Genomic DNA, 24,410 nt, shown 5'->3' with positions numbered 1-24,410 from the left:
ATATATATATATGTGTATATATATATATATATATATATATATATATAATATAACGATGTATTTTGCTGTTTCCTTTCCAGCTGTGGTTGTTGAATGAAAGTGTCAGTCATGCAATACAATTGTACACCTTATTTCTCATCACTGCATTTTGTCTACATTTTGTTCTGCAAATTTTGCTTAATAACACACTTTGTGCATTTCACATGCACATTACTGATCGGGAGACAGACACCACCTGAGAGGGGTTTTTGCCCAAAATTGGCTCATGTTTATTAAAAGCGTTGGTCAGTAGCTCTGGCAGGGGCAGAAGACCACAATAGAGCCAGGCCATTAGGCCCTTCTAGGGACTAATAGGCAGACAGGAGCGCCTGTTTGCCAGGCCAGGGAGATCCAGACTTCAACCCTTGTGTCAGCGTGTCACCCAGTAATCATATGAAATCAGAGAAGATTATTCCTCATAATGTTTGCCCAGCCATTACTACATCCCAAATGGGTTTGCAGTGAAGAGGTGCTCCTAGGACCTAAAATGCAATTGCAGATTTGATGAAGTTGTGTTGATATTCATATGTAACCGAGATGGTATAAGCTATTTATCATCAGATATCCTTTCCTTACCCACTTACAGCTCTGATTTGTGCAACCTAAATAATGTTTCAAGGGTGACAAATGGCAGGACATTTGTTCTTATCAGCTCTTGAGTCCCCTTCTTCTGAAACAGTTGTCAGTGATTCTCTTCTTGACATGATCTGTTTGGATTTTGACAACAAGCCTGAAAACAGTGAGATTATAACTACAATTTATTTTTGCGGCAGCTGATTTGCTTTTGAATTCTAAAACCTGGTTGAACCCTGCTAATAGTGAGTAAGAGGGGCTTTTGGGGCCTTTTGTCTTTGTAAGCGAGTTAATGGGTGGTGCCCCCTTGATCTTATGGAAATGAACAGGGAATTATGAGAGCTGCCATGCAAATGTACATCAACCACTTTGGTGTCTGGTGGCCCATTTCCTGTGGCCCGTTGAATAATAACAATGTTCTTACCGAGGGTAAGGGTCTTGATGTGAGGAGCGTTTGGCCCTCCCCAGGTCCTCTTCATGGCCGTGATTTATTCCTTAAAAGAGCAAACAGCCCCAGATAAAACCATTTGATTCTTGATTGATCTCATCACAAGCTAATTTACCATGCATATTTACATTAACACTTATGATGAAGCTGATGAGAAGCTCAAGAAGAGTTTATCAATTCTAGTCTTGGACTACCTTGATTTGAAAAAAAAAAAAGCTCAAAAGTCTGACATATATGTGATATAAAAGACAACCTTTGGCTCTAGTTGCTTGCTGCCCTGCAGGTAGATCAGGCTGCATCGCTTACCTGAAAAACCACTCAGCTCCTCCTCTTCAGAACTCGGCAGTCTTTCCCGCATGGCTGATTGTTTGAGTAACTGATACGCTTTTGACTCTATTTGGGGACGAACACAAACATACACACACAAGCAGAGACACACATACACAAAGTCACGGTCAAATATTTGCTCAAAACGCAGGTTTCCAACTTTCAGACGTTTCTGTGTTTGATGAGACAACAGTAGCTGAGGTTTTTGAACTCAGTGCCGAACAGGGTGAGTAAAAGCACAGCCCAGTCAGCTTAAATGTTGATTTAAGCTGATTGTACATAACAGTTTCCATGAAACAGCAATCGACATTTCACGTTACTTCAGCATCACTTAACAGAAAGCCAGAGATTGTTTTTATATTATGAATGTTTTTCCCACATTCTAAGTAGAAACAAAAGCTACACTGTCAAAAAAACAAACAAACCAAAGAACATATAAATGTGCTGTTGGAAATGCAATAAAATAAAAAAAAGATTGTAGACGACACACGAATGTCAACTTGAATATTACTCACGTGATTGGGACAGTATAGGATACAGTAAAAGGTTAATGAAATTTTAAAAATACTTCTGACAGGCGCCACAATTTTGTAGTTTTCTCTCAATAAGCCTTCACTGTTTCATCAGTCAAAAGAACTACACTACCCAAAAGCCAACAGTGAACTACCCAGAAACCAATAGTGCTTCCGGCCGCTGCTTTCTGCTGAAATGGAGGGAAAGTTTTGATCCGATCTGAACCTGACTAAAAGGTTTGGTCATTATTCATAGTTTATTTTACGCTCAGTGGATGCAGAGCTGTACGGAACCAATCGATTGGACCTGGACTACTTCCAGCCTCATCGGTCAGTCTGAGTGCTGCTTGCCGGCCCATGAGGCCTCTCAAGCAGGGAGGCGTTTCTTGGAGGTCCGGTGTCTTCTCTGGAGCCCACCGGGACGTGTTTCATCTGGATCTCCCTGGATTATTTGGACGCGATCAGGACCACTGTATGGTTTTGTGCTGGCTCTCTGAAAGTCCGGCTCTCTCTAAAACGGTCTTGGTGCTCATCGGCTGCAGAGAGCCGATCAGAACTGGACCAAGGCTGGTGAGTATCCATATAAAATTTTGCAGTAGCTACTGTGCAGTACATGTGTATGTTGTTAAAATGATGCAGGTTTAAGAGTTTAGAACATTGCAAGAATGTGGGGTTTATAAAGCCTTAATATATATATATATATAAAATACTAAAATAAATATAGCATTCCTACTTTGAGGTTTTTCACTTATTGATGCGGTGTCTGGAACGTAACCCCCACGATAAACGAGGGACTGCAGTATTGTAGCTAAATAAAAACAGTGTTACTTCATTTTTAAATAAAAATACTGTTTCACCACTATTTTTACATTCTCTCTTAAAAATCCAGTAAGTTGACAGACGTGTATGTCTTGGTAACTACATCAGTCAAGGTCAAGGTATTTGATTGCGACATGGATGTCTCCCAGAGCAGCAAAACCTTTCCCTTGCAAAATTTTAACTCATTTTTTAGCCGCTTATAGCTCTTTTGATTAAGTGCAGCGATTGGAGACTGGACTCCTTTTTGCTGGCTGTGCACTTTAGGGATGCAGACACATGAAAGACCCAGTTGGAAATCTGACAACCAAGGGAAAGGCAGGATTGCTTTACATTTCAGAGGTGCAGCTGAGGGATGGGCACACCAACTGCTTCCAGGATACCGTCACATATAGTATTTTTCAAGTCCAGCCTTGCCGGAGCATTGTTTAGAAGATAATGAGAACCGATGACAGATCTTCTGTGCTGCCCACCCTGGCGCCGTGACAATTAAAGCAGCTGCATTATGCTAGGACAGCGGATTATGAGTCTTGCTAGAATGCCTCGGACCAGGCAGAAAATGCGGCTAGTGTTTTCTCGGAGATAATTAGAGAGAACTAGCGCAGCCCTTCAGGTGGGACCTTGACCCTGGATTCACCTTGATCATCCTGTCTCAACCATTGTGTAAAAGAGCCCATTATTCACTGCAGTAGGAAGAAAAACAAACCCAACATAAGGGCAGTGTGAATGCTGAGGCACCAGTAATGCCTTTTTACCTCTAATAGGACCACTTTCCACAAGGCTTTCGTCCTGGCTGTCCTCTTCAGTGCTTTGTAGTTCTGTAAGAAAAGGGAAATGCACAGTGAGAAGCAATGGCAAGAAGGAATGGGGTCTGGAACAGAAATGGAAAAGTGGGGGGGATCCTTTTTAGGTCTCAATGGATGGTTGTTGAAAAACTGGGCTATAAAAGCTCATGAAAAATTGTCTGATGAAATGCATTTCTGCTTTTTTTTTTCTGCAAATGACGTTTACAAGAAAAGATAAATGAAACTTTTTTTATCCACTGGCAGGTCTTGCTGTCTACATACATCTCTTTAGAATAATAGCCAGACCTGCATTATAATAATTTTGTACTTTCTTTGTAATTAAAATGCAGCATGCATGGAAAGCTAATAATCCCCAGTTACCCTGAATACGTTGCGTGCCTGCTGTTTGGGCGGGCTTCACATCAGTGTCAGCCAAGAGAGAAGAACCCCGCAAAGAAGATAAGTCACTCTTGTCCTCTGCCGAGGGGCACTCCTCACTGGACCGCGAGAGAAGTGTCCTCAGCAACACTTTGGCCTGCGTGCAGCACAAATTAAAACCACACTCTTAATTGTTCTCATTTTGTGAAGGAAGCATTAAATTGAACTTTGGCCACGGGTGCTCACGCAGAGGTGCAGCTGAAATGTGTGTTCAAATGCCAAGAGCCAATAACTTCAAATTCTCTCTCTCCTTTAACCAAAAAAAAAACTTCACATACGTTTGTTCCAGCTCCCCCCTCAATCCATTTTTCACTCTCTCTCTCTCTCTCTCTCTCTCTCTCTCTCTTCTCATCCATGAGATTAGAGAATTTTCTAAAGAATGCAATCATCCTGCCATTAATGTGCAACACGTTTCAGATAGCTTTCCTCTTGACTGAGAGGATTTGGGACAAACTACTCTTCCTCCCTCTCCAGCTCATTTTTATCTCTGTGGAGATGAGGATAGACAATTAAGAGAAGCTGTTCTGGGAGATGAGGAGCAAGGAGATGCCACACACAGATTTCCTTTCTCCCCCCTTTTTGCCTTCCTCATATCGAACTCTGCCATCATCATCTCTCTTTTGTGATCAAAGACTGCCTCTCTCAGCCTTGGATGGACGTTTGGAACTTTTAATGAATGTTAATGTGAAGGGGACGATCAGGGGGATTTTGACAGTGACAAACTTTAAGTGCATTGTAAGTTGTTATCTGTAGGTCACAGAAAAAAAAAGATTGATAATGCTTATGCTTTCAATTTCTGAGAGGAAAAAAAATGCAAACACATGCCAGTCTGAAGTTTGGGTATTGATGCATCTTCATAATAAAAGCTGTCTTGATCCTTGTCCCCAAAATCTTTTTTTTTTAGATTCAGTCAAATGTACCATGGAGCTGAGGGCTCTCGCAAATCCACAGCATTTTAAATATCAATGAATGCAACTGTTAGCACTTGAATATTCAAAGGACCTCTTTGAGTGCGTGCATGCGAGCTGCATGCTCCCATTTGTTAGAGTAGCTGGGCTGCGTGGTAGGACGTGAATGGAAATGTCTGTTTGCGCTTGTGTGTGGAGAGTAAGCTGTTGTATGAGAGGATAGAAAAAGATACATAAAAAGGAGAGATGGAGAAATGGAGGACAGGAGAGAAATAGATGGAAAAAGACAGAGAGATAAAGGAAAAGAAAGATTTCACTCAGGCTTTTCCTGATGCACTTGGATACAATGATGTGGATGGCGGTAGCCCTCTTCCTTTTGTCAGTTCATATTTTGAAGAGGCTCTACAGCCTCTCTCATTGCGATGGGGACACAGCAGCAAGATAGCTAAGCCACAAAAACCACAATATGAGATTGTATAAATTAACGACAACCATACTTGGTCTGAAAACATAAATTATTTCTAAATGTCGTGCTTAAATTGTGAGTTTAAATTGATATGACTTGTACAAGATCAAAAGGGGGAAGATGTAAACGACACTAATGAGGAAAAGTTTTATATATGTATGTGTAAATGTCTTCTTGCTTTTGGAGTTGAATGCCAACTTACCTTCTCTTATTTGTGTGTGTTGTGGGCAGTGTATGTGCCTTTGATGCTACCTGCTGGCTGTAGGTGGCATCACGCTTCACTAAGAGTGGCGTAAACAGTTGGACCAAGCGCTCAGTGCTGAGAACACGCTGCTCCTTGAGCACAAGGGCGTGCTTGAACCAGCGATCCCACAGCCGAGCCGCACTGGGAGGAAGGCTGGTGCTGCGGTGAGAGGGGGGGATGGGTAGCGTAGAGAAAAAAAAGATGTTTTGTTAAACACACTGAAGGAAATATAAAAATAAGACATGATTATATTTTATTATAGCAGCAGATTCTTTGATTAGCAAAACAAATTGTTTGACTTTTTATTCTCAAGATGCATTTTTCTTTATGTGTCATCTTTAAACAACTCAACAGCTATGGATTATTGATCAGTTTCCAGACAACCCCTAAAAAGGCACAGAAAGTAACATAGTTCCAGCTCGAAAAACTGGATAAAAAGTCGAGGTCAGCCAACTGGCATCACCAGAGAGCAGCGCTGCCAGATGTGTCTCTTAGAACGGAGTATACAATCAGAAAGGTCTCAGTAAAATCAATAGGGTAGTGAAGCAGAACATAGATTTGGCTCAGAGTGTAACTACTCATTATCCAAAGGACTGGAAGTCACAGATAGGGGCATTTTAATTTACCCATGACATTCACCCATGCTGTATTGCCGTATGAGTTGACACCAAAGATGACCTTTTACATTTGTGGACAAGGGAGACCGATCAAACATCAAACGTGTGATATCTTTGTAACGGCAGGAGGCGTGACCCTCCTTAGGGACTGGTAAAAGGAAAAATAAAATAAAATTTTATATGAAAGTAGAATTCACTTTTATTGTAAGTCTGTTCTCAGAAAGGTCTGACCTGTAGCTTTCAGAGAACTGATATTTGTGCTCGGCATTGGAAACAGCCGTGTCAACACAAAATTTTGACAATCAGCCCAATCACAATAGTTTAGCAACAGTCTGTATAGAAGTGCAGAACACATTTAGAGTTGTGTAGAAATTGAAGAAGAAAAGCTAAATAACTCACACAGCTTTCCACAAATAGCCCAATGCAGATGCATTCTAATTGAATTAGACAAAACAGAAATGTACAAAAATAAACATCCAAACACCGACGCCAGTTTTTGGCTTGGGGTTTACATAGAAACCATACCTTACCTTATTTTATTAGGCTCAGCGCTGGACTGATGTGCACTCACTACATCCTGTGGGAGCAGGCAGCTCTTTTCTGTGCTCCATGACAACCTCTGAAGCTCATGAAGGACGACTGCTCCACATGCTTCAAGGTCCTCGTCATTCAAGCCTGCTTCATCGTCACAAAGGCTGCCCAATATATAGAGAGCAGTCAGCTATTGATATGGAGCCCTGGGCTGAGCCCCAGGTCAGGAGCACAAAGAGTAAAGACAATATATACACAAACGCATGGAAACATACTAAACACGTATAACCATACACAACAATACAACTAAATGCTGTGAGGCCACCTAATGGTCACATTTTTATTAGTGAGGATTAGTAAATAAAGAACATGCCAGATTTGAAAATGTGAAAAAGCTTTCTTCTGATACACCATTTTTTTGCTTTACAAGAGCAGCAATTATGGCAAATGAAACATGTCCTGTCTAAAAACGGCTTGTGAAAAAAGAAACCCAGTCTAATGAAACGCATTCCCCATAACAATTCAGCTGGGTGGTTACTATAACAATCGCATGCGTTTGAAAACCCCTCCGAAATAAAGACGCACGCCTCACGGTGATGACACTTCATCTAATGTGAGAGCCCTTAGCAGAAGGATAATATGTTTTTCTCATTCGCACAAACTGCTCCATGACCATAAAACAAATTTGCATGGGATTTCATTATGACAGGAAGTGATAAGGTTTTAAAGTCTGAGGAAAGAAAAGAATGTACCTGATAATTCTATTGAATTGTCTTTCCTCAATTAGAGAATCCCTGTACACAGGGGTGTGTTCAGCGGAGAGTCGCCCTTCGATGCAGTCTAGCAGATTAAAGAGTCCTTCCACAGAGAGGCTAAAAAAAACAATATTATGGTGAAAGGAAAGAAAAGTGAAGGAGGTCATATGATCGATCGGCTTACAGTCTATAAAAAAATCTGCCTTTTGATTCAAAAATTTGTGATTCTTTTTTTTTCTCAGGCAATTTCCTTGAGATACTCAAGGACCTTTTAAGAATGTGGTCATCAAAATGCGATGGTCACAAAGCAGGATTTCAACACTTCACTGTGTCTGTTGATGGTGCCACAAGTAATAACGGGTTGCATGTGAAAGCTTTGACACCTGGCACTCGAAACGAGAACTTGTGGCATTGACTGCTGAAGGAAAATAAACGGCGTTAGCTGTGACTTGGTAAATTCTAAAATTATCCATCCATCCATTTCCTTTCTCCTTTCTAGGTCGTGGGGAGCTTGTGTCTAAAATTATTTTTATTATAAGTAATATGATAATAAAAGCAAAAATGTAATGAAAATATTAGCACAATCTCATACTTGAAAAAGCAGGAAAAAAGCGTGTGTGGAGGCTGGATGTATTCTTCTGGCGAGAGATTTAAACTTTAATCTTTAATCTGGTTCTGTGTGAGGCGACAAAATGAGAAATGGATGCCTAATACATGTGGATATTGAGAATCCCATCTCTTTCTTGGGCATTAAGCTATGGGTGGCCCTCATTGAATTCTCCCAGAAACCCCAAACCGAGAGATTCTGAGCTGCCTTCCATAAAGAGGGGCCAAAAATAATTTATGACAATCTATAATAGGCTCTTGGGTTAGGGGTCAGCAAACAATTGCTCCCTCCTTTTTGCAGGTTGTTTCTTGGTAACATCCTGATTAAGCTGGCAGCTTGAATTATATCCATGACATTTTGTAGTGTGCAATCCATCTGTGTCACGTCCACTTCAGTATGGCTGAAGTTGAATAGGCAAAACCTGTGCCATTTCTTTTCTTTTCCTTATCGCCAGTGTGGACCTTGAAGTAATCTTCACTCTCCTTCCACTTTATTTGTCAAAGCTCTTCAAAACAAGATCTTTAGAGAGGGAGAAAGTGAATTAATTATGTTTTTTTTTTTTTCCCTGCAAACATCTCTCTATTTTTATTGTAGCCAGCTTTCATGTCAAGGTCTCTAACCTCACTTTAGATGCTGCTGTTGTCCACATGTCAGCGTTATCAGGAGCATATTGTTAGCCAGGAGGAAGAGGTCAGCAGTAATATTTCTGTGCAGCATACAGTGCTGACTTTGGGGTGATTTACCACACAGAGTAGCCTCAAAATTTAGTTATTAGTGGAGACAAAAATAAAAATAAAAACACACAAAAGGAACCACAAATAGCACCTCCATACTGTCTACAATTATGGTGAAAAAAAAATCTCATAATTCCTCATTTTTACTGAAACAATTTTGGAACACTAGTAAAAACTGACAAATGAAATGCAATTACAATAATCCTCATTTTATACCGTCAACATGCTACCACAAGACTAGAACGTCCTTGGTTCTGTTAGACACAATGTCACATGTATGACATGCTGGCAACCAAAAAAAAAAGCAGAGCCATTGTGCAGTTTGGAGAGAGTATATTTGTGAGAACACATTGAGGCCATTATGAATCGCCTCTGAGAAGAAACTCAGACAATATTTCAGTCTCACTCACTCTGGCCATGCCGGAGAAGAAATATAATGGGATAATCTAATGAATTGCCCAGGCCTGGTCTTGAATAGAGGGAGCGATATAAACTCTAACCTTAAGGGAGAGGGAAAGAGAGGGAGAGGATAGAGACTGGATGCTCTCTGAGCTTTACATCAAAGTCTTTGGTTTTCTCCTCGCACACAGAAGCTCTCTGTGTTAACAATGAAAGCTGCAGCCCCCACCATCGTCTCTCCGACACAAGCTAACGGCAGCTCCCCTTAGGATCAGACCATAAAAAAAAAAAGGTTGACCACACATAAAAAACGTTGTCAGGCATAAACATGCTGCGCTCTCTTAAAAAAAAAAAAAAAAAAAAAATCCCTCAAACGACTTGTGAATATGAAAATGCTGGAGATTCTTTCTATTTGTAAATACAGTAAAATGTCATATTACTAAAAATATTTTATGAGAATATAAGCACCTGGATGTTTCATGCAGTGTAAACAGTTATCTAAAATGTAACATAAAAAAAGGAGACGAAAAAAAGACAAATATGGTGCAAAAACTAAAGAGATCCTGTTTATAAAATGGTTATACCGTTATGGAAAAAGCAGATTGAGTGTAAATATTCACATGGGATTTTTCTGTGGCTCTGACTCCATCCAAAGTGATCCTTCAACTCAGACGCCATCATCACACTAAGGATTTGTGGCAGTAAGTGCTGTCCACATGCCCACCCTCCAGAACACTCTATGGTGCCACAATTTCCGCCTCCACTGGGGACTTCCTGAGGTCTCTCGAGCAGAAAATTGCTCTGTTACAGCATTATCTTGGATTATGGCAATATTGTTGTGGACAGGTCCTGAGCTCTTCCTATAAGATGCATCACTGCTGCTAGCACGACCGTTAATGCTGAGCTACAGACAACAAGGTGGCGTGAACTGTGACTGACCACAATTCTCTCTTTCACCCTCAGAAGTGATGCTTACAAAGAACGCTACAGTGACTTTACCCACTGTCATTAACAGCTGCGTGTGGTTCAGCATCACCATGCAGAACGTGCTTTCTTTGCTTACATAGTAGAAATTTTGTAAACACGTGCATTTTATTGTGTGAATATATATATGTATTTATATATTTTTAAAATGGCAATTTGTTCTTGTAAAGTCCTACTTTTAAAAATCTAGAAAATAAAGAACTTAAGTTATACACATTGTACCTTTTCAAGGTCACCACTGGTGCTGAGGAGTCGCTATTTAGCTGTGGTGTGTTTTCCGACGTGTTGGAGTGGAGGGATGATTCAGGACAGTGCTGTTTGTGATCATCACTTTCTCGGTGAGAGGCATTTCTCTCAGGTGCTACATCCTCTGGTAAATCCTCCTCCAGCTCAGATTGTGTCAGAGAAATCGTCAGGTCGCTGGCACTGCTCTCCGACACCTGCACATCTGAGCTTGGTTCACTGACACTCTCACATGTACCTGAATGTAAACAAACCACATCGTATCACGTTCTCTTAGAAATAAATCTTCAAAGGGCAAGATAAAGTGCTGTAAACTGTCAATTTCTGTAAAGGCAAAAAAAAGATGCAACAAGATAGTGAGGAAGAAATATCTACAAACCTGGTGTCTCTTGAGCTTCTTTTCCAAAAGTGGTTTCACGTATCAAATGGCCAAGACCTCTCTCTTCATCTCCCATCATGAGTGCTTCGTGAACGACCTCTTGGGAGTCGGTGTGTTCTGCAGGGGAATTCTTACCCCTCATAGGGTTGCTGTTACTGCATGATGGATTCTTCTCAGACCCTGTCAAGGTCACCAGAGGGGAAGCTTCTTGTTCATCAACACTTCCAAAAGCCGCACTACCAGCTGTGTCTGGTAAGGCACGAACAGATGGGAGCAGCCCCGACGTTCTTTCATGTTTGTCACTCAAATTACAGCTGCCAGGGGAGCCGTTTGAGCCTGAAATGTCATCTGATAAATGTGATCGCTTTCTGGCGGCATCCTCTCCGCCAACTCTGAAGTTCTTCAAAAGGCCACTTGCTAGACGTTCGCCGGAGTGAACGCTGTGATTGGGTGAACGATGCGATGCTTGGTGTGAGTGTACACTTCTGGTGCCAGCTTCTCTGTCAGGGCCTGTAGAAGTCTGCTGGTCTATAAAAATTCCTACTGGTGATTGTTCAAAATCATTCACTGAGTGAGAAAAAATGACATCGTGTTGCTGTTCGTGCACAGCTTGGACCTGCATACATTAAAAAAACAAAAGCCTTAATTTGGCATACGAATATTCTGTTAAATCCTATGAATATTTTCTGTAACAAATATAGCTTTCGACTAAAGTCTTAATTTCATGACGTTAAATTTTAAAGGAAATTAACAAGCATTTTAAATATTCACATTCACAATTGTGTTAGTTTATTTAAGCAGAGGTCAGAATTTTTTCTCTCAACATATTTCAGAAGAATGTGTCGGGATCAACGTTTTAACTTTTAATCTTACAAAAAAAAATCCTTTAGACAACTTTTGATTCATGTCTGCAATGTCACCAAGGGCAAAGAGAGAGAAAGCAAAAAAAGCCTCCCTCCAAGCATAACAACAAAAAGCATGGCTTCTGTTTCTTTTCTGATAAGCGTCTTAAATACCAAACAGTTAGCTGCTTAATAACATTCACTGTAAACCATGCAGCCGGCCCAGCAGATCCACAAAGTAGGTAAAAAAAGAGAGAAAGTTAATTTCTTGGCTGAGTGATTCCATCGGTAGCTGCAGGGCAAAGTAAAAAGTGTTTCACTAAAGTAGCAATTGATTCTTCTATCAATCTGCGGCACGCGTGTGCTCTTCCAAGGAATGTATTAAATATGAAAATCATATCCCGTTATCATCTGTCTCCAGCTTTCAGCCCGGTAAGCTTTCCTTAATGAATGCTGCAGCCTGAGGGACATGCACACTGCCAGCCAATGGCTTGTATGCATAATGGAGTGACGGTACCATTTTACTCATTACAATATCGACCGGCTGAGGGGGGGTTTGCACACAGTTACAAGTGACTGCTCTAGACAGCATGCTCCAAGTTATTATGAGATGTCTTAGACATTTCATCTAAAAGAGCTTTAACTGCTTTAAGTGAATGGAGAAAGCGGCTATGGGCTTGAACTACATTGCTTGTTCATATTCACCAGCCAGGATTAGACACCTGTGCTATTACAGATACACAGTTTAAATGTAGACTTCTCGACAGAGTTAACAGGCATAATGTCTACTTTCTTTTGTTACTCTAAACCTGAAAACACACCTTGAATGGGCTGAGGTGTGCATGAACCTTTCAAAATAAAAGATGCAGCATCAAAAACCGATGAGTTTTAAAATCGTACAAAAAGGTACAAAAGCAAAGCAGAAGATGTAGTGTTCTTTATAGTCTTATCCAAAATAAATGTGCAAATCCCATTCAAATATTTATTATTACCACACGTCTACACATTTTATTTTTAAATGCCAATATTACCTGATCTGCTTTTAACATGGGCTCCACCTTTTTATTTGCTTCCTTAAATCTGGAAATCTTTTTCAAAAAGTCATCCTGCACAAAAAAAGAAAAGACAGATAACGGGGAAAAAGATGGAAGTTAATACATGCGTGCTGCATGTGTCCATTTTTGATTTCAGAAATCAAAAATTGATAAACTGTGTTGTGATAGTGTTATTTATTCATACAGCAGCATAAAACCAAAAAAAAAACTTGGAATTTTCTTAAGTGAGTGTGTCCTGATGACGGTCTCATCAGTAGCATGCTACACATCTAAACACACTCACACACACTTATAGACTAAAAATAGACTTAGTATCTTTATGAGGAACAGCAAAGATTTGGATTGGCTCAAACATGTCACCTCTTTCCATCAATAATAGAAGCCAACAATTAAAACTAGGCTTTCACATTTTTTTTTATGTTTTATTTGATTAAAAATCTGAAAGTATCCTAAAAAAAAGAAAAAAGGACATAAATACACATGAGTAAAAATGTCAACATGTACACCATGTGACCATTTGAAAAGGCCTGTTCAAAATCATCGTAAATGAAGAACCAGAAAAATGACAGCGGTTTCATAAAAAGGAGACGAAGTGCAATGTGGCAACCAAAATAGCGGCAAACATCTCGGACTAAAAGCATGAAGAGGAATAAACCAACTGCTTGAGGGGAGAGAATGACTAAACCTCTGGAGCACTTCAGAGTCTCTATATTGGGTAATTAACTCAGTGAGTCATAATTAGCCAATTTTGTTAATTTGATATTAAGCTGTCAAGCACTGTCATTGAGTTTTAAGTGATAATCTGACAGGCTTATTGTTTTGTCCCTCGTTCATTTGCTTGTGATGATAAATTGCACTGTTTTGAGTGTTTACTACTTTCACATCAAGGCATTGCAAGCAAATGAAATGGCCTGTCTACTTGTCTACTATGAGTGTTTTATGAATTACATTTACAGAGAAGTGATTGGGAAAATGCATATGAAATAAATGTGAATTGTTAATTTTCTCAAGTCATTTACAGTAGTTAGAAAAAGTGTTTTTCCAAAGATACTTCTCACAACAAGCTTAATAAATCTAATTCTAACATATAAAAAGAGTTACTTATAAACTTGGTTTAGGGTCTGTGAGTGAAGCTTACAATTAAATGCTATATTAAATAAAATCTAAGTTGCTCAATTAATGAAAATGTATGAGTGTGCATGCATGTGAATATACACGTGTGCTATACCTTTTGTTTTTGCAGGTGACTCGGGTCACGACTATAATCCTTCATGCTAATTTCCATGCTCTTCACATCTCTCTGAAGTTCAAGGTTTCTCATTTTTGCTCGTGCTTCTCTGTCACAGATTTCTTTGAGATAACTGCGCAGTTTGGAACACCTTATCTGCATGCTGAAAGCAGCGGAGAACCATTATTCAAAAGAAATATTATCTAGGAGCACTGTCAAAAACTAAGAGCTAGGCTTCTCACAAGAAAAGGTTAAGCACAATATGATTTAAATTTAAATCTTGTTCGCAACCCTCTTTTCAACGTGGGTTTTCCTGTTGTGACCTGGAATACAAAATTTAAAATCTAGATGAAAATGTCTCCTTGGACAGAAAACCAAATGGATAATATATACAATATTTTGCTTGAGAGGTCAATTCACAGTAGTTCTCTTCCATTAAACGCACATACAATCTGTACAGTACTGTGCAAAAGTTTTAAACCACCCCTTCTTCTTTTATAGGGTGCTCCCTTTAGGAGCAGATCATCTGCATCCTCATCATCTTCCATGCCAACTATATGCATATCCTCCACAACATCCATGAACCTTTTATGTAGTTTTCTTCTTCTCTTCCTCTCTTGCAGCTCCATATATATATATATATATCAATATATTCACCATCCCTCCTCTGCATATGTCCAAACCATCTCAGCCTCACCTGTCTTTGTCCTGAAACTGCTCCTGAGCTGTTCCTCCGATATACACCTTTCTAATCCTGTCCATTATTAAAGTATTTCTTTAAACTCTGGCTGCGTTTTCATTCATTTTCTGTCTAAAAGAAGAGCGAATGAAAACTTAGCTAATATTTAAATAAATAAGACATTCAGAATGCCAAATCAAACCCATTTAAAAAAATTACAAGCTTAGTTTCTTGGAAGCAAATTTATATAGAGATAAGCAATGACTTAAAATCATTGTACAAATTTACTTGTCTGTGTGTGTTTGATCTAATTTGATTAAAATCAGAAAATTCAAGTTCAATTATGCAAAAGGATGTCAGCGCTTAGTCATAATAAAGTAGCCACTATTTATTACAAATAAGTTTAATCATTATTTAACTGCGGCAAAGGCAATATATTTATTTAATTAGGTTTTTGTTTATTTGTTTGGTGCAACAGTCAGTGTAACTTACATTCTCGTATCTGATCTGGAGAAAGCAAACAATTCCCTCTCCAGCTCCATTCTCCGTTTCTCTCTGCAGACAAACAGAAATCCACCGTTTGTTTCGGCTAAAGTATTAGCATTAGCTGTAGCCTCTGGCAACTATACAATCCGCTTCTTTATGAAAAAGAGCCATGCAAAAACAGCAAACCTCTAAACAAACAAGCATTCATTTACCAAGATCAACTCAGCTCTCTCTTGATAGCAAAACCGTCCCAAAATCACTGCTGTTAGCTTAGCCTCTGCGATAAAGCTAGCGAAGTCCTCGCCGAACTCCTGCGGCAGACGGACGCTACAAAACGGTAAGGGTAGCAACTTGAGCCCGCGGTCGATCTAAAGCGGGCCTTCTGCGTTTCTATTTTAAAAACAACAACAACAACAACGTAACCTTACCTTTTATGCATGCTTTGCTGGATAGATGTAACCTTTTCATAATACTGGTCTGCCATTTGAGTTTGCTTTTGGCGGTGCTGTACTCAGACAAGGAAAAGACGCACAGAAAAGGAGGCGGGAGCGGGACGTCTGTGTTTACGTTGGTTACCATGGAAACCGCTTCCCAGAATTCTCTGCGGGTAAACACAGAAACCACGTGGCTTGAAGAGACTCGACAACAATGCTCAATACATTTTTGCTGTATTTTGCATTACGAAAGTGTTTTTAAGGTTTGAATTATTTATTTTTTTGTTGTATTTTGTAAATTTTAAACGTTAACAGTATAAACGTGTTTAAAATGTCATGTAATTTGTGTCATTACCTTTTACCTGATTTTCCTGAATGTCATCTATCAGAACGCCTTTGTCTTTTGTATGATAAGGTACCCCTTCTCTGACAGATTGATATATTTTCTAGTCAGATGATTGCAGTAACCCATCATCTTTAGATTTATTCTTGCACTATCAAAGTTCATCACTGACAGTTCTCAAAATGTCATATTTTTGCCTTTAACTGAGAGCAATTTTCTGAAAGACACGTCCTTGCTTGGATTCTGAAATTCACAGCCCCTCCAAATACACATCCTAATCAATCAGTTTCCTCCAATTCCAACCCCATCAAATTGCTCTTTTAGCTGTAAACCGGGGAGTTTTGTTGTCCTTTTCTAATGCTAATCTGCTCCATTCAGCATCTCTCTATGAGGCTATTTGTTGTGAAATAAATCCCCTTGTTTGCCTCCAGCATGTATAATTGATATTGTTGCCAGGGTTTTTGTTTGTGCCATAAAGAGCTGAAAGGCAGTACTTTGGAGGCAATGAAGAAAATGAGTCTTGCAGCACCGCTGTTCCAGCTGAGCTTAGCCAAGGTTATTGCCTTCAAGCTTTGTTTGATGCTATACAATACATTTCTGGTTATTTTCAGTATATTTTGATGAACAGAATTAATGTTTTCTACACATATGCCCAATCTTTGCTTTCTCTGCCATACAGATGTGCACATCACCGTGAAAGAGATTTTGTCAAATTAGGGGCAAAACCTGGACTGAACTTTTATTTTATAATATGATGGTGAACACAAATGTAATCATTTGAATGATAAATAGTACAAACATGCAAAGTATCTTTCCATCCAACACACACAGGGTATTTATTTTGTGTGTGTTTATTTTTATTTAACCCAACAGGTAATTTTATACAATATAATTCACTACTAATTAAACAAAAGGGGCCAAATTTTGCTAAATTTTGATAGAATATGAAACAGTAAACAAAAGAAGTGCATTCTTTAAAACTTTTTACCTGAGTAGTGGGCTTTAAAATATTTTTTTAATTGTTTTTTTTACAGAGTCTTTGCTCTGTTGTTTTTTTTTCTCTCTCTGTAGCTCTGTTGACAACCCTCAATTTGTATTATCATTGATACGCCCTAACAGAGGTCACAATTTGCATAAGAATTAACAGCTAGTAAATTAAATTGATATTCAGTGCACATCTCCATTGAATCCTTCAGACCTTTGTTACCCTGCTTGGCAGAACTCGTGTTCAGCCCCCTAGCTAGTCGGAAACATCTGTGCAGTTAATAATTTGATAAACAGCTTACACAAATTATCTTCCCCATCCCCTCCCCTTTTCTCCATCCTCTTGTGCGAGACGTGGAACAGTTGGCTCACCTCTCAGTGGTGTTGGGTTTATCTGTGTGTGTGTGTGTGTTGGGGGGTGGTAGGTGGGGGGGGTGTTCTTGTTTTTATGACTTGATACTGAAGCACTGTTCAGGTCACACCAAAAGATCAGTTCTCTTTTATGAAGAAAAAGTCACTGTTGCCTATTGTAGAAGAATAAAATGGGTAAGACGTTTTTAAAATTCATTCATAGCTCTGTCTGGTTAACATTCACAAAAATGTTAAAGAGCTTTGACATTTATAAACACATTTTAACATGTACAATACCATTGTGCTCCCATTCTTTTGAAGCCCATTGAATGCCCAGAACTTGGATGTGAAATTGCAAATTATGGTCTTACTTTTTTATTTATTTATTTTTATCCCGGAGAGCTTTCTGCATCAAAGTTCTAAGTTAATCCTGTGGTCACTTGTTTCTGTAATTGTCTGGCAATACTAGTAAAAGACACAGGGCTTTTATGGTCATTTCCAAAACTACACACATACAGTAGTTAGCAACGCTTTGGTTTGATTTTCACCAAGTTGTGTTAAAGAGACTTAAAATGTATATACAGTGCAGCACTATTAGTTTTATCTATTCACTATCAAAGTTAAGCCAGGTCCTCTGGACGGTTGCTTTGCATAAATATTAATATTAAAGAGCCCGTCCAGAGCAACGGACTTAACTTTGTTAGATTTTTTTTTTAACCTGGATTATTGAGCATGAACTTTGATATTCAGTGTCCGTTTTAAATCAGATAAAAATTAAAGGCTTAGGATTTCTTGAAGGATTGCATATTGTGCGCTACCTTTTCTGTCAGAGTTTAGTGATGTGTATCATATCACATCATATCTGCAATATCACAAGCTCTCACACTCAAAGTATGTCTTGTGAATCATTCCACCACATAAAATTTGAGGTCGAAATCTATAAAATTGACTGAGTTACAGCTATTTTTTGTATTAGCTATCTTTAATCACATTGACATAAAAGGTAATTAGTTGAAGATGATTTATTTCTGCAAGATTTATTAAAATTTGCTCAGTGGTTCATGAAATATTTTGGTAACAGACCCACACGCTCCCAGACTTGGGCAAAAACGCTGTCTTTGCCATTTGGTGGTGGGCAATTAAAAACATTGAAATCTCTGTACTGTGTGTCTGTGTGTGCAGACACGTGGCTGCGGTTTATTTGTTCATCTTTTGTGAGTGCCTTTGTCTTTGAGAGGACAGCAATTAGCTAAGTCCTATCAAGTGGATGAAAAGCTGCAATAAATCCTTCTCATAATTTTATGGAAAAGAAAGCTGACCAAATAGAATAGAAGTGAGTGCTACTTTCCAACTCTTGCCTTTTTGGTTGCAGCTTAAGAAGAAATTGAACACCAGAACACAAGAGGGCATGTTAAACTGGAGTATGTTAAGACAAACTCAATAAAAAAAATTGTCTTTTTAGTTTGAGCAAGAAAAAAAAATCTTAGTGTTGCAGGTGTTTCCAGAAATCTTAAGTGCTGTCGAAAAGAGCACAATGCTAGTTAGAACAAAAACCGGTCTAATAAAAGTGGTTTTGTTATTAATGCTGATTGTTATAAATTTATTGGCGGATCATGTTAGTTATTACTTTGAAACGAGTCTTAACGCAGTTTGACCAACGACAGCTAGTAGGAGGGTCAGTACAAGTGACAGACCATGTGTATGGGCAACATGGGGATTTTTTGCTATCTGGCAAGTGATTGAGATGACATGGAGGTTGAAGCCAACCCACCGCCAATGTGTCTTTGTGCCACCAAGCAAACAGATGAATTGCGCTTTATCATTGTTCTTAGGATCTACAATTTTTAGATTTACAAAAAAAAATGACCACCTCTTTCTACACTAAAAGTGACAATCCGTTTCTAGATGGCCCATTTGACGTGATCCTTCAAAAGAAACCTGTACATTTTATATCCACAGTGAAACATTAGAGAATACTTTATTTGTTTGCGTGAGGAGCATCATGTCCTGTCTGTTCTATAGGTCACCCTCAGTTGACTCTGTCATTGGAAGTCATTGCTCTTATAGGGATGTAATCTTTCAGGTCAAATTATCATTCAGTGTGAACTGAAACTGGCGAATGTCAGAGGGCAAGGATCAACTCAGGCCCAAGCTTTCTCATCGGCATTAAGCCATCACAGCGTTGTAAGGTGAGCTCCTGAAATGAACTCTGTCGCTGCCACCACTGCACCAATATCCCCACAACACAGCATGCATATTGATTGCAAATTGTGAGTGAGAGAACATGTGTGCATGTAATGTATTTGTGCATGCTCACGCAAGCTCACCTTTTTCTAGCAAGGAGCAAGGGAATCGTCTTACTCTCTTGCTGATTAGAAAGCTCATGCATAGGAAATCACGACAGAGACACTGCTCCCCATCTGCCCGCAGTGCAGGTGAAAACAATTTACACATCACCAGGCTAATGGATACATTCATAGGGAGAGAGAAAAAGGATTGAGCCAGAGAGGGAGAGAATAACAGAGAGCAAAGAAGAGTCGTGTTATAATGGGCCCGGGCCATGGCAGGCCAGTGGCCCTGCTCATTCGGCCAAGCCAGATAGCAGCCTATCAGATAACACATAATCACCAAGGTCAGGGACTAATGAATGCGGTCGTGGCCCACCAAAACAGGCTTTTGCCCGCACTAAAGACACTTGTAAACAATTCGACTGGGTGAAACATGGCAATAATATGTTGATTTAGCAGGTAATGAGGTTCTCCCTGAATCAATACCCCCAGCTAACCTCTCTCCCTCGTGGGCCAGTAAAGAGCAGCCAGCTAGGTTGGTTAGCACGTACCTATGTCGATGACCTTTCCGTGGCAGTAAGGACACGAGGCAGTCTGAAGAGGACTATTCTCGTATTGCACAAGGCGCTGAGTGTCAGAACTTTCATTCGCAGCAAGCAAATGAACAGGCAGGCGCTGCATGCTAATGAGTGGCAAGCTATTTTCCACCTTTTTTATCTGCACATTATGCTCTTGACTTTGGAGAAGGTGGGAATTAGGTTGGACCTCAGTGTCAGGCTGCCTGATGGCTCCGCTCAGGAAAAACTGGTAATTGAAGCCGATGGCTGCCGCGGAGGAGGTCTGAATTTGGAAATAAACAGTTTCAAGCACTGCACGTCATTTCTAGAGAGATGACAGGGGGAATGGAAATGAGCTGTCTGGATCTAATATGCTTTCGCAGCAGGGAAAAAAAAAGGGGGGCATCATTTCAGATAACAATTCCACTCATTAGGGCTTCAGTGCCACGGTAATGACAAGTGAGCAAGTTGCTAAATTCAGAAAGGACAATTAAAAGATGCTGGCACAGAGACAAACCGAATAAACAAGGACACGTGGCTCTGAAATCTGCACGGTCTCTGGCTTGGCGTATGTCTAATAGCATTCAAAGCTAAAATAGGAATGATTTCCTTTTTAGTAATCATAATCATTGTGACAACTTGTTTTTATTGCTTGTAAAACAAACAACTCAATTAGTTAGTTAAAAACAATCTAATTATGTGCTCATTAAAATGAAAACCTAGGATTTAAAACATGTTTTGCATGCTGTCTTAAGAGCTAAAATAACTATTTTTTGTTCAAACAAAATAGCCACAGCTCCAAAAAAAATGTGCATTTTACATAAAGTACAAAGCCCCACAAAGCCATCGGTCTTACAATGACATCTACTTTGAATGCTTCATTATGCACCCATGAATTGTTTGGGCCAATAAATTAAAGTGAAGCAGTAATCCAGCAGATGCTAAAATGTGAAGAAGTTGTGGAAGAACAGCAGCAACAAGTAAACAAACCGTGCGGAGATTTGATGTCTTGAACAAATCGTTTTCTCCAAGTGCAGTCCCACAGCAGCTTTGACAGATGTGGCCTATTTACCTTCCTCTCACTTGGCCTCAATCCACTGTTACCCCTTGTGGTTACTGCCGGCTTCTCGGGCTTTGCAGATACGTGTACACTGCACCGTGCTCACTTAGGAGCCGATACTTCTCCCCATTTCAATTTCTGAGGGATTATCAGTAACAATACAAGTTCTTAACAGCTATGCAAAGTTTCTCTGCTCACCTCCTTCACTCTGTTTTCTCCTTTTTAAACAGAAAGCTCAAACTACAAAATGGAACTTGTGGACGTTTCAAGCAGGAATTTATCATTTTATCGAAAGCTGGCTCGTTTAGTTTGGCTGTCTGATTAATTTCATTCAATGCATAAGCGTAAAGAATTTGTTTATAGACTTTCAGATTATGACAGATGCTAATCTCTGATGCTTTTGAACGTGGCATTAGTGTGGCGTGTAAAAAAGGAAAAAAGAAAAAATAAAGCCTTCCACGGACGCAGCATGCAACCTTGTTGTAGCGGGCAAGACCACAGGGGTTTCTTAGACACAGATAGCCTACACGCTCATGAATAAAACAAGGGGTTTAGGGGGCTTCCTGTGCAGCTAATTCACAATGCCGAGTTTCCAATCTGTTTTTATGGTACTTGGGCAGAACAATTTCTCTTCCCCTGCTTCAGGACTGCATACAGCACAGAGAGCAGATTTTCAGGAGCTCACACAGGGATAGTAATTTACCATAATCAGCCATTGTGCACTAGTGAGTTTGTACAAGATGAGACACATGATTCTCTGTGGTGTTTCTTCAATTTTATGCAAATAAACAAAGCGGCACTGGTTTTGAGTTTGCCCTTTGTTTCTGACGTGAAATGAAAGTGCCAACACAAATTTAATGTAGTAATTTTAGGTTTTACCTGAGCTCTTATGTTATTTTATTATGGTTTTTTTTTTCGCATGCAGAGATCTTTTTAAGAAATAATGGATAGCATGTCGTTAGAACTAGATAGTTTGCTTAAAAAACTTCAACGCATTTGCTAGTTTTCACTGCAATTAGCTGTTTTCCTCTCCGTGAGTCCTGTTTGCAGACTCATTAACAGGCCCTGCTGGTTTCTCCTTCAGCGAGGGGAAGTTAAACAAAGCTCCACTCGCACACAACCTCGCCGCGGTGACAACAGGCTCCAGACCCATTGCTAAACGCTGAGAAGTGAAGGGTCTGAGAAAACAAACCTCTGTGACACCCTTCACTCTTTTCTTCTGCTCGAACGCTCCCTGCCAATGTCCAAGCCGATCACTTGTGCCACGAGCAGCAGCAATAACAGAAGAAACAAACTGTGGTGCAATAAAGCCACTAACCTTTCTTAAATCAGCCTCTGTTTTTATTTATTTTTCTTCATCTTAAAAGTGAAATCTAATTGCAGCATTCCTGTTTGTTGCAACAAGCGATGGAGTTTCAACTTCTTTAACTGCCATAGATAAGTAGCAAGTTAGACATGCAGAGGATGAAAACAGAGTCAGATGTATATACAGTGCACACAGTTCCAAGGGGCAAAGAGGACCTAATTAAATGCAGACAGCGGCTATGTGGACTGTGTACAGTGAAGCTGGGCCTCCAGCTGCCACAGCAACAGATCATCTCGGCCAATTAGATGCTACATCAAAGCCGGGGTGACCATAAAGCGGTGGGTTCAGAGATGATATTGTTGTGTGCAGAATCACCAATCAGCAGTGTCCCCTGCTGGGATGCACCGCCGTTGATGCTGCAGAGAGAGTCACCTGACTACAGATAGTAGAGCAGAGGCCTCCCGCCTGCTGTGTGATCTTCTCTTCTCCTAATGTTGCCGTTGCAGAGACACAGGCCTGAGGGATGGAAGGGATGTGTTAAAAAAAGAAAATATAAAAAACATATCTGATCCCCCTGTAAGTTTTCTGTTCATTGGTCCTCTTTCTTACCGAGTATGTGCACGTTTGATCCTCACAGTGTGATGGAGCCAAACTAATGATCAAAGTAACTACTTCTGCACACATAAATTATAACTACAAGGCAACTTTTGCTTTAGATTTTTAGAGTTGGAGTCACAAGCAGTGATTATCTTAACTTGCACTTTTCTATGTTTAATTGTCCAAATTTGCACGGTCATTATGCGAAGAAATTCAAAAACTGCCCCACAAACAATATAAAAAGATAATCGTTCTTCAAGTGTAAATCATGTAAGATGTTTCTACCCTTCAACACACGTTTTGTAAATTGTCATTAAATGCCTCTTGCAAAAGTGGATGATAAGCTCGTAAAGAAATTTTTATTTGGATCAGATGTTTTTGGAGCAGGAACACGTGTAAAACATAGAGAACAAGATCAAATTCCTAATACGGTTCACGAGGTAAGATTTATTGTATTTGTTGCCCTAAAATTAAACTCATTTTAAATATAGATTTTACTATAGTTGTTAAAAAAACAACAAGTAACACATTAAAGTTAGGAACATTTTTCATGTTAAACGTGACCGAGCGCACAGAGATGCTCTGAATGAGGCAGGAGTCAGTGCAGGACGGGTTTCCCAGGATTAGAAGGGGGTCATGACTGGAGTGCTGCCACTCTTCCTCTCAGCAGCCGAACCACAGCTCCCTCATTATACCTGAGGAGCCGAAACATTACCCATGGTGCACTGGGGCCTCTGAAATAGACCCAACCCTTGCACCACACTGGATGGGCTGGAGCTAATATAACACTAAAATTAAGTAAAACATCTTATCTTGTGATCTTTTTAGTGCATCTTGGTACAATATTCCAAAGAACAGAGGAGGTGTTAAATTTCAGAAAAGTCTGGGTTTCTTAGATTTACTCAAACCACTTAAGAACAGTTTCTGTCCTCTGACTCCCTCTTTAAATGCGTCTCATTTCTGTCATTAAGTGCATTTCCACATTTACACGACAAACACACAAACTTCACAACACATAAAGGCATTCATTAAGCATCTGCATCAATAGACTTGTTAATTTGTGCATATTTATTTATATATTTCCTCCCTGAGTGTATTATAATTATGGATTATGCAATGTTTAGTTCTGGCATGTTGATTATTGTCCGGCGTTTGAAAGGCGACAGTTCTCAGTGAGTTAGGGGATGATTAGAGCATGGCCAATCTACTTCATTCCAAACATGTTAATTAACAGTTGTTGCAGTAGTTAAAAGCACCAGAAACCTCACACAAACATCAAATATAACCACACTTAAAATGGCTTCTTGAGTTTTGTTCGTTATTTTTTGTTACATGCCATTTCCAACACAATAAAACTTTAAATATAATTAAACGATTAGTCACTAAATGATTAAT

The 24,410-nt window shown here is 39.6% G+C and overlaps 1 protein-coding gene across 1 annotated transcript in view; it reads right to left on the bottom strand.

Moving 5' to 3' along the window:
* kiz (kizuna centrosomal protein) overlaps positions 1-15,683 on the bottom strand; it is a 27,887-nt gene extending 12,204 nt beyond the window's left edge. Inside the window, exons 1-13 of the mRNA XM_037695499.1 lie at positions 15,524-15,683; positions 15,102-15,164; positions 13,931-14,093; positions 12,679-12,753; positions 10,806-11,421; positions 10,406-10,664; positions 7,457-7,576; positions 6,704-6,868; positions 5,565-5,715; positions 3,882-4,035; positions 3,471-3,533; positions 1,367-1,453; positions 1,037-1,106 (exon numbers count right to left, since the gene is read on the bottom strand). Of these exons, the coding sequence (XP_037551427.1) occupies positions 1,037-1,106; positions 1,367-1,453; positions 3,471-3,533; positions 3,882-4,035; positions 5,565-5,715; positions 6,704-6,868; positions 7,457-7,576; positions 10,406-10,664; positions 10,806-11,421; positions 12,679-12,753; positions 13,931-14,093; positions 15,102-15,164; positions 15,524-15,579 (2,042 nt within the window). The 5' untranslated portion in view covers positions 15,580-15,683. The remainder of the gene's footprint in view (positions 1-1,036; positions 1,107-1,366; positions 1,454-3,470; positions 3,534-3,881; positions 4,036-5,564; positions 5,716-6,703; positions 6,869-7,456; positions 7,577-10,405; positions 10,665-10,805; positions 11,422-12,678; positions 12,754-13,930; positions 14,094-15,101; positions 15,165-15,523) is intronic.
* Positions 15,684-24,410: the final 8,727 nt, after the last annotated feature.

Source organism: Nematolebias whitei, chromosome 21, assembly GCF_014905685.2.
Source record: "Nematolebias whitei isolate Nwh7 chromosome 21, NemWhi1, whole genome shotgun sequence".
Taxonomy (NCBI): Eukaryota; Metazoa; Chordata; class Actinopteri; order Cyprinodontiformes; family Rivulidae; genus Nematolebias; species Nematolebias whitei.
Note: the sequence above shows the minus strand (reverse complement) of the source record. Positions and strands in the feature narration are given on the sequence as shown.